At 42.2% G+C, this 11,292-nt stretch overlaps 1 protein-coding gene across 1 annotated transcript in view; it reads right to left on the bottom strand.

Annotated features, from left to right (window-relative positions):
• Positions 1-518: 518 nt before the first annotated feature.
• TFCP2 (transcription factor CP2) overlaps positions 519-11,292 on the bottom strand; it is a 79,353-nt gene continuing 68,579 nt past the window's right edge. The window contains exons 14-15 of the mRNA XM_075851941.1: positions 6,303-6,354; positions 519-2,025 (exon numbers count right to left, since the gene is read on the bottom strand). Of these exons, the coding sequence (XP_075708056.1) occupies positions 1,988-2,025; positions 6,303-6,354 (90 nt within the window). The 3' untranslated portion in view covers positions 519-1,987. The remainder of the gene's footprint in view (positions 2,026-6,302; positions 6,355-11,292) is intronic.

Raw genomic sequence — 11,292 nt, 5'->3', positions numbered from 1 at the left:
CAGCGGCAGGAGCAGGTAAGTTATGTCTGTATGTTCGTGTTATACTGTGTGATTACCACTGTATCTAATCCTCCTACGCTGTGCATTCGCTCAAAAAATGGCAGCACACAGTGTAGGAGGTTTGAATATTCAACCCCCTCCTTTCTCCTGGCACTCGCCTGGATAAAGGAGGGGGATTGTTTGAGCACACTAGAGCGTGTGTGTTTACACCAAATTTGCAGCATAAATCAATGAGGTTGCTTTACCACAAGCCAATGCTGCAATTTTGGGAACTGCTCCCTCTAGTGACCAGCACAGGGAAATGTTACAAATTAGAATTTGATTTATAATATTTCCTGACTTGTGAAAAAAATTAAAATTATAACAATGTCTAATCATGTATATACTAACTGTTTAACTAAAAAAATAAATAAAAAAATTCTAGCGACACATTCCCTTTAAGTAATCTCCAACAATGATGGACAACTCTGATCCTACTCATTCAAACAAAATAATAATCATTGCTTTTAAGACTAAAATAAGTTTATCCATTTATTATGAAATACATTATGCCGTATTTAAAAGGTTAGAAATAAAGGGCTTTGTTTCCTTCTTGCATGTAGATTTGCTGCCAGGTGACAGTCCTTTGATGGATTCTCTAGGCCATTCATACTGTATTTCCATGCTTGTGATCAGTATAAGCAAATATTGGAAATAATCCACACAAAAAATATAAAGTGGCTCAAAATATTGTTTTAAAAAAAAGGAACATGTCTTATCGCTACACTTTCATTCACTCCGAACATATTTTCATGGTTTTAGTCATGATTCGGTTTAGAAGGAAGAAATGACACCTTTTAGAACGCAGCAGGATCTGGGGATTCTTAAAATGCCAGCAGTTATTATTGGAGGTATTCACTGTCCCACAACACTTGCAGAATGCCACAGATGCCGCCATAGAGGAGCAAATCTCTTGGAAATTAAATGCAATTACAACTGGAAAAAAAGAAGGATACAAAAATAAGGCTTTAAAAAAAAAGAGACAAAATGCAAAAATCCAATAATAATAATAGATGGAAGGGAGGAAACTAGAAAAAGGGGGCGGTAAAAGGATACATTGACTGGCCGTTCAGTTTGAGTTGTTTCGCCTTGGACTGGTCATTGTCTGTTCCAAGTTCCATCAATCCCTGCCCTACAAGCCGCGGCATGCTGGAACGGAGTTTGAGAACAACGCTACATATGGGAGGGTAGGACACAGTAGGGCTGATAAGATCACCCATATCTCGCATTAAAAATAAACCCGATCAGTAACAGGAACTGTACCTGTCCTGCAGTCATAATAAACATCTCTTGTGGCAATTCATTAAAAAAAGAGAAAAAAAAAGTATAAAGGCAATTAAAAATCGGCAGTCTTGAGAGGGACAGCTGGGGAAGATGGCTGGTGTTACAAAAGGCATCATACAAAAAGACACATGCTACAAAAAATACTAACCACCCCCCCCCCCCCCATTACCATCTATATCAGACAGTACAGTTTGATGGGGTAACCAATAACATACACCAATATGCTTCAAGAATCTCGTATCCACTTCTTCCAGCAGCCTGTGAGATCAGCTTAAAATGCATTTTTATTTTTGCTTATTTTTTTTTTTTTCATTTCTTAAGTATAAAAAGAAAGATGCCAGCCAGTGTAGTGGTATGGCCAGTTCATACATAATCCAGAATTTACCATCATTTAATTGTTAAGTAGAACTGCTCATCCTTGTGCAGTCCAAACCTGATCCATCAGAGATTGTCTGCGAACGGATGTGTGATTTCAGTCAGCACAATCAGGAGCAGCCTTACTATCTCAATATGGAAGAAAGCGAGGGTCACATAGTCTGACGTGGCAACACGCTGAAGATTCATTTGTCTCTAGTGCATTCAAGTCTTGAGTCTTTTGGAGAGCGCGGAGACCAGTTCTGTGTCTTCAGTGATGAGCGGGACAAGGTGGATCACGTGCAGCACCTTATTTTAAAATGATGTGGTAGCTGTCGTTGGTTTCAGCTGTAAGTGGGAAAAAAAACCAAAAACATTCAATATACTGTTCCCTCAGAATATATTCAATTCATATAGTGAAGTCATTCCTGTAAATTATAATGGGTTGGAGGTCCACACGTCTCATACACAGCTCCAAATCCTCTGTGTTCCTCGCAGTAGGGCTTGGTGAGGCATGTATTCGCCATGCACCCTCTAGTGGCAGCCACAAGAATTTGTACATGTAGAAGTAATAGATCTAGACATCAGCATAACGATAGGTACACTAAGCGGAGCCATTTACCTCGGTCCTCATACCATATAGCTGTCCACGTGCCGGCATATTCTACATACAGTGGTGGTGACCATTCTATAGTGTACGAAAAACAGCAAAGAGCGGCTTATTTGGTACATTCCAGTAGCGTATTAAAACCGGAATTTTCTATGTTGGTAAAGTTAATATATAAAAAAGGTAGCAGACACGTGGTTAACAGTTATTACTATTTGTGTTTGGAGTTCATCTACCTAAACAAAAAAACGAAGGCTAATAAACAAAAAATGCACTGTGTGAACCCTGCCTAACAGGAAAAAGATAACAAATGTGATGTGTGATATGCATGTAATAAAATATAGACCTATGGAAACCGTTGTGAGGACTGTTGATGTTCCATGAAGGACTACCAGAAGTCGAGTACTAGAATGATCTGACTGCTGCAGCTAATCCAGGCCATTGAACTGATCGTGAAGAATGGAGGGCCCCAAAATGTTCACCATGCTGCAAATTACACCTTCCAACACGCAAATTAGGCATCTCCTCTCACAATGCTGGTCATTAAGGCCTGTTTGGGCCTTAATGACAAATCTTTTCATCCTTACATTCCAAGCGCCATAACTTTAATTTTTCCATTGATTTAGGCCCCATGCACACGAGCATGTTCAGTCCGTGCTATACGGTCCGTGTGTTGGCCGCATTCCCCGGACCGAACACACTGCAGGGGGCCGGGCTCCTAGCATCATAGTTATCTATGGCACTAGGTGTCACTGCCTCGCTGCGGGACAACTGTCCTGTACTGAAAACATGATTACAGTATGGGACAGTTTTCACGCATCGAGGCAGTGACATCTAGCGCCATAGATAACTATGATGCTAGGAGCCCGGCCCCCTGCAGTGTGTTCGGTCCGGGAAATGCGGCCGACACGGACCGAACACGCTCGTGTGAATTCGGCCTTAGCTGTTATGAGGGCTTGTTATTTGTGGGAGGAGTTGTATTTTTCAATGGAACCAATTCATATAATTTATTGACTTTTTTTTGGATGGGAATGCAAAAACAGCAATTATGGCATGGTTTACTGCGTTTTTTTTTTTTTGCCGGTTACCATACGGGAAAAATAACACGTTAACTTTATTGTAAAGGTCGGTACGAATGCGGCGATACCAAGTATGTAGAGTTTTTTTTAACATCTAAGTACTTTTGCACTAAAAAACATGTTGTTTTCGTGAAAAAAGTGATTTTTGTGCCGCCGCATTCGGAGATCCACAACTTTTTTTTTTATTAGATCGATGTAGCAATATGGGGGCTTGTTTGCGGGATAAGTTTTCATTTTTATTGCTACCATTTTGGGATACATATAAAACTTATTGATTAACTTTTATATAGAAAAAATTTTTTTATAGGTGAAAGCAAAAAAATTAAAACCAAGCAATTCAGTAAAACATTTTTTGCGTGTTTGATCTACGGGTTGTTAAGATTGTGGAAGTACCAAATATATGTCTTGGTTTTTTTAGTAACCCATTTTTAAAGAAATTAATAATTTTTAATGAAAAAAGGGTTTATTGGGTGTACTTAATTTTTATTAGACTTCATTTAACTTTTTTTTTTTTTAGACCACTAGGGGACTTGATGCAGCGATTCTTTGATCGCTTGTATGTTTTGGAATACTTAGGTTGCCGGTTGGTTTTACACAGGCCGTAATGCTTCGGAATACTATTAAGCCATTACTGATGGCAGACCTTGGGGCCTGTATTAGGCCCATGGCTGCCATAGTAACCCATCAGTGCGTCCCTCTGTCAAACACTTTAGATACTGCAGTCGCTATTGGCAGCATCTAAGGGGTTTAAACTGACAGAATCTGAGTTCTCTAACTCCGGCAGGAGCCTGGCTGTGTATAACAGAAGTGCTCCTGACGCTGATCTTGTGGATACAGTGGCTGTACCCACGAGAGCAGAGTGACTGATATATCTGTCACAATGCAGGAATTAGTACCCGCTCATGATGGATATATCAGTCGCTCATCATTAAGGGGTAAAGTGCATATCAAGAAGATATTTCATCACTGAGATTTGAATGTCATAAAATGCAGATTCTAAGTTCTGGAATTTTTCATTTCACCAGTGTATAGTGCCCATATCAGTGCTATAGTAAATCCTTTTCATATTTCGGCTGCAGTTCAGTGCCTTAATAAGGGCACTCACAGACACATCATGCTGAAATGACAGGGTTAATGTGGGGCATCTAGTTATTTGGCTGATTACCTTCACGGATTAATATAATAGGGTTGGTATGGACTACTTATGAGAACATGGCAGCTATTCGTTATAGCAATGCAATAAAAGTGCTGAAACCTTCTAATACATACCCCACCTTCAATCTCAGACAAAAGAAGAGTTCCAAACATATATTAAAGAGTAACTCCTTTCATAAACATTTTGACATGTCATAGGCAAAAGCTTTTATCCGCGGGGGTCCGGGTGCCGAGACCCCCACCGATCGCTGAAACGAAGGGGCAGAAGCACTCAGCCGAGTGCAGTGCTCTTTCAGCTGTAATGGGATAACTTAGTCTTTCCGAAAAAAGGCTGAGTTAACGTAAAGATATGCACTTCTGTGAGCCGGTCTTCAGTAAACCCAACATCTACAAGAAGAGCAGAGGTGAGCGGATATTCCATTACAGCTGAAGGAGCACTTCGCTCTGCTAAACTATTCTGCCCCTTCGTTTCAGCAATCGTGGAGGTCTCGGCAACCGCACCCACCAATCCAAACTTCTGTCTATGACATATCAAATGTTTTACGAAATAACACTCTTTAAAGGTGGGAGGACTACAGAGTTTGAAGTCTTGGGGAATCCCAAATGTACCTTTTTGGTTAGCAATTAAATATATTTAAAAATCCCTAAAGTGGAACTGAAATAAAGAAAATTGGGGCAGATTTTCTAATAGGGTCCCAAATTCAGACAGCTTAGAATTAGTCTAGATACGATACAAATGTATAACAGTGGTTAATGCTGGATGATGAATTTGGCGTACCTTGACACTTGTTTAATTGTGCCAACATTGTGCGTCAATTTAGCGTATCTAAAGCCAACCCCCTTTTTCAGTTAAGCACACCCCTTTGTCGGACAAGCTGCAAACATGTTCTTTTTGGCGCATTTCAGGGATTAATTTGTCTAAAATAAGTTGCACCAAAAAGGACAGAATTCTGGTGCAACGCCAAAAGTAAATCTTCCCCACTGAGCCTACCATAAAACTGCAATCATGCTGGATAAAGTGTTCAGTCACAGTATTGCAGCTATAGATACTGCCAGGTAATCCGCTTCACAATACAATCATACATTAATACATTCATAACGAACGCTGAAATTCAGAATAAAAAACTGGCTGCATAAGGATAAAAAAAAAAGCAGCCAACCAAAAACCCACAATACATGTTGGTAAATGCCAGAGAAAGCCCATCACCAGGGCCGGCCTTAGGGCTGTATATGACCTGCGTGAGGCGCTGCACCCTCCCAGCCACTGGGCTCTGCCTCGGCTCTTGTTTTCCCCGTGTGTGTAACGAGGAGAGCAGAGGTGGAAGCTTCGCCCACCCTGCAAGAAGCCTGTCAGCAAGGAGAGATGGTAAGTGTCAACGTGTGCATACGTGTGTGTGTGTGTGTGTGTGTGTGTGTGTGTGTGTGTGTGTGTGTGTGTGTGTGTGTAGTTATCAGAGTGTGAGATCTGTGGGGTTACGAAGGACTGCAGGTGACATACTACATTATCTGTATATATGGGTATGTATGTGAATGTTTTTGTGCCTTTTATGAATTAGTATAGATATATATATATATATCTATAGATATATTTGCCTGTTTGTCAAATATGTCCCACTATGTAGCAGTATTTATATTCCAGTATGTGCGTGTCAATATAGGTGGTTAATTTTTGGTTTGTGGAGGGCAGCAATAGAGAGTCTCGCACAGGGCGCCATCCAATCTAAGGCCAGCCCTGCCCATCACATACTTAACCACATTCACATACATGGCTATACAAAATTTACCTTTCATTGTATCCAACACAAAGCATGACTCGTCCTGAAAATTTTGAATCATCTAGCGAAAAAACAAACAGTATGTTAATAAAGATGAGAAAAAGAACGGGATCCTGCCTCCTAGGGAGACACGGCTTGTCATGTATGTATTCCATATACAGTTTAGCGCTGCTGTATAGATTGGATGTGTAAGTAAACAGATATTCTCCCCACATTCCTTGTTGGTTCCTGAAATGTTGCAGATTTAGCGGTATTTATAAAATCTCCAAACACCTCATTAACACAGGTCTTGTTCTTTTTACTATCACGTGAACAGTTGTCGACCGCGTGTAAGGATGCAGAAGTTCACGTGTAACGTGCTGTATTGCTATAAAACACATGTAAAAGGAGTACACTGAACCAGCACCCAAGTAATGTAAGTGCTCATAGGAAGGACAGTCCATTCAACTTAATAGAATAAGAAAACCCACAGCACTGGTTACTGCCTTCCATGCTATGTGGGCTGCCATCATTCTTATTCTCTTTGGTCTACAATCTGAGCGAGTTCAGAGGTGGGGGACACACATCTGAAATTAAGGAACTTATCGCAATATTGCCCTTGTGCATCTGTGTTGTAATTTCTATGTCAAAGTTCAAACCCCATCAGCATTGTGGGTGGGCAGGAGTATGTACAGTATATTATGGATGTGCGTACCTAGATTTCAATGTCCGCAACAGGCCCATAAAAAGGGAGACCCAGAATTAAGACCAGTTTAACTAAACTTAACTAAAATATTTCAGCCCTTTCAGCCTTGCAACAAATTACAGCTGTTTCTTAATTCGGAGAACCCCTTTGAGAAACTCGACACATGCTTAGTATTAAGCCCTGAAAACCAATGATTGAGGAACTGTTCTGTTAGTCCTGCTTTTTAGGGCCCACAGCACGTAACCTGTGAACAGTGTGTCCTCATACAGGCTCCTTCAGCGAGTCAGAGATATCATCCTCTAGTAAGTTAAACCTCCGGGCAGCAAGGCTTTACAGCTTGTGTAGTAGAAGTGCTTAGCTTTGCTGTTTAGAAGGTTTTTCTGCCTAGCTGAAGGAGCCCGTGTGACCGCACTCAGACACATGCTGCTTATCAGTCCGTGCCAGGCTCCATTAGGCCACTAGCAATTTACTGAACTTATTTTGGGATAAGTCCCAATGGGAGCGGCATTGACCCAGCCGCAATGTAGCCGTAAAACACGTGCTGGCACACGGTTTGTTAAGTTTGTCAAATTGCTGCGTTTTGCCTGCAACACCGCGCAGCCATTAAGAAGCAATCTGACAAATGTGCCAATCAGCATGCCGGTGCGGTTTTCAGTCACATCATACCCTTGCTCCGTGGGGCCTTACTCTAAAAGGAGGTTCTCTTTAAAAGGCTATGTACACTTCAATGTATTGGGTGTTTTTAAGAAACATTCCAATTTACCCTCCAGTGGAAACAACTTTCCATGTCTGCATTCTCCACCTGACTGTATACCACACTACACTATGTATACTGTACTTACTTTTTGAACCGCTGCCTTTTTTGTGCTTTAAAAAAGCCTCCATCTTGAATTAGATTTCCCCAGTTTTCTCCTCCTCTCTGCTTTGCTATCACTCTCACTATGCTTCTCTATATTCTCCTAAATAAGCTGAGAAACCATAAGACATGGAGACTGCACTATATTCCTCTACATTATACCGGTGTGAGTATCAGTAGTGGCTGATGATCTAAGTTTCTGCCCCCCCGTGCTAAACTAGTGTGGCACAGGAACTGCTGAAGCCTGTGATGGGTGACACATAGATCTCCATAGACAGAAGCATGTCACCGAGCCTGATTTACACTGCTGATAAGTAACCATCCCAGTCTGATATATAGAGAAGCAGCAACAAAAGGTACAGATGAGACACATGTAATACCATAATGGTACACATGGAAAAGTTGAGTTTTGCCTGGAGTGTCCTTTTAAAATAAAGCTTCTATGTATCTACATAGATGCTGTATGGTTCTAACTCAGCTGACTCCGTTCAGATGAACGGACGGCTCAGGTGTGATCCATTCCTGCCTTTGACACACAGGATCTACCTAGTATCGATCACATAAGTTCAAAATCACCCAGGACCTGATGAATTAACCAAGTTAGAACAATACGGCTTCTATATATACAGGATACATAAAAGTTGTATCTTAAAAAGTAAATTGGAGAGTTGCTTAAAAATACAAAATACATTAATTTTATAATTAAAAAAATCCAAAACATTTGCTACAAAAAAAAGTGTACATAGCCTTTAAGCATAACACATTTAAAGTACACCTGTAGTATAGGAAAAAGCCCTGTTAATTGGCCTCGGAAGTGCATTAGATATTTTACAGCACCACTCAAGGTGTAGCATATATAGTTCTTATGTACTAACCTCATAAATCAGTCACATTAGAAGGGTTTTACAGCAATAAAATGACCTTCAAACTAGATAGTTATGGTTTTCTGTCACAGCATCTTATCATGAGCTCTAAAAGCCATACATGTAATGCTTTGTACTGAAAACTCCAGTAAGGGTCATGGTCAAGAATTAGCTTACAGACTACAGGGAAGCCGTATAAAAGTCTGTTTGTTTTGTCTGCTTGTAAATGTGCACAGATAAGGTGGCAGCTTTTTCTTATAGTTAAAACCCAGATTTCCAAGAAGTCCGTTTTTTAGGACAAATCTATTTTATACACGTCCTGTCTCAACAGGGCTCAAAAGTGACTGGTACATGTGAGTACTACTGACCACAAGACCAAGGGCAACTTTAAGGGCTAGTCCACACATAGCATAAATACTGCAGGATTTTTCACAACGTATTTAGTTGCGGAAAATCCGCAGAATAATATAGTAGCAGAGGAGTGGATGAGATTTCAAGAAATCACGTGGAGATTCCGCACACAAATTGACCCGCAGTGCGGCTTTTTAAGCGACGGCATGTCAATTGTGATTGCGGAATCGCCGGTAGTTTGCTGCAGGTTTTCCCCATTGAGGTCAATGGGGATCCAAAACAAACCGTGACGTGTTGCAACTTTTGCGGAAAAATCGCAGCCATTACACCGCAAAAATCGCAACTTAGGGGGAAAAAAAAAAAAGAACAAAACACCTTAGGCGGCATTCACACAAACAGGTCGTTCCCGAGCCCGAGTGCCGGCCGGTAAAATCGGCCATTCTGCCCGGCCGGTTTGCATAAAGTTTTGCATCCATGCCGGGCCGGGCAGATCCTGACAGTGACATCAGCGGCAACTCCTGAAGGGGAATCCCCATGTGTTCGGGGATTCCGCTTCAGGAGTTTCCCCTGATGTCACTGCCCAGATATGGACAGAGACATCAAGCGCTCTGTCCAGGAGCGGAATCCCCGAAAACACGGGGATTCCGCTCCTTCAAGGAGCTAAAGTGCGGCTAGCACATAGCAGAGCGGGGAGATACCTCCCCGCTCTGCTATAGTGGCGTCGCTACAGTAGTAGCAGCTGCTAGCGGCGCCATCGAAGGTGTCGCCGGACCAGGGTGATTTTAACAAGCAGGGGAAGGGAGCCAGCGCAGTGTGCCACACAGTGTGCAGCGATGCCATTCGTCAGAATGGCATCAACTCCTCCTCACATGCACTCTGCGCTGTGAGGAGGAGGAGATAGAGCGCAAGCGCCGGGAAACCCGGCCATCACTCGGAACACATTCCGGTGATGGCCGTGTAATACCCGGCCCCATAGACTTCTATGGGAGCCGGGCGGCCGGGTACCCGGGCAAAGATAGAGCATGTCCTATTTTTTGACGTCCGGATTTCCCGGCCGTCAAAAAATCGGTCGTGTGAATAGCCCCATTAGGGGTCTATTATTCCTAATGCAGCCGGGTGCCGGCCGATTTATGAACGGCCGGCGGCCGGCACCCGGCCGGGAAACCCTGCCGTGTGAATGAGGCCTAATTCTTTTCTCCGACATTCTTCATGCCGGCCTCCTGGGATGACGTTTCATCCCATGTGGCCGCTGCAGCCAAATCACAGGCTTTAGTGGCAGTCACATGGAATGAAATGTCAACACAGGAGGCTGGCGCGGATGACGTTTCTTCCCATATGACCGCAGCTCCAGCCGATCACAGGCTGCAGCTGTCTCCTGGAATGAAACATCCTGCCAGCAGGCTGGCTAAACGCTGCAGTTTTCCGCAGAGGACATTCTGGGCAAAGAACTGCACCACAATTTGATGCGGTTTTTCGGCCGGAATTCCCTGCGGCCACCTGTTACGCAGCGTATAACCCCCGTGTGAACTTAGCCCAAGGCCTATGCACATGAACGTATTTGGGATCTGTATCACACGAATACCAGATAGTGTGTCAGAGTTTCTAAAAGGAGTTAGCATTACAAAAAAAACATGCAGCATCTTGGACAGAGCAATACTGAATTCAGTGCTTGGAGGGGGAAGACTCAATTTGTGAAACAGACGGTCACTCCGGAACATGCGGCCGCAATAGTTTTGTGCACTTTATTACAAGGCAAAATACACACGTGCATGACACTTTATACATAGTAAAACAAAACAGCCAGTGGTCTATTAAACAATTTGCCAGATTCTGAAACTAATAAAGTAGGTATGAAAGTAACAATTCCCAAAATAAAAACTGAATGCCGCTATTAATATTGATCATTGCGGGGACATGCATACAACTTAGCGCATACTTCGTTTCAGCTACTATATGAGAAATCCTGCAGTCGCAGTAGTAAAGCAGTGGTGTAACGGAAAATCCAGAGAAATCTGATTTGTGTGCTTGCTTTCTGAGCGATATAAAAAATAACATTGTGACAAATAGCAGTGCAAAGGGTAAATGTTTTTTTTTTACCAACTTAAACCATAAAAGAAAAAGTCACAAAAAAAATAAAATAGAGAGGCCTGTGTCTCAAAGGATTAAAAACATGAATATAATGGCTACAGCTGTTTAGCCAGCCCATAGAGAAAAAAAAGTGAGCCTAGTAAAGAGCTTTTCCCA

Source organism: Rhinoderma darwinii, chromosome 2, assembly GCF_050947455.1.
Source record: "Rhinoderma darwinii isolate aRhiDar2 chromosome 2, aRhiDar2.hap1, whole genome shotgun sequence".
Taxonomy (NCBI): domain Eukaryota; kingdom Metazoa; phylum Chordata; class Amphibia; order Anura; family Rhinodermatidae; genus Rhinoderma; species Rhinoderma darwinii.
Note: the sequence above shows the minus strand (reverse complement) of the source record. Positions and strands in the feature narration are given on the sequence as shown.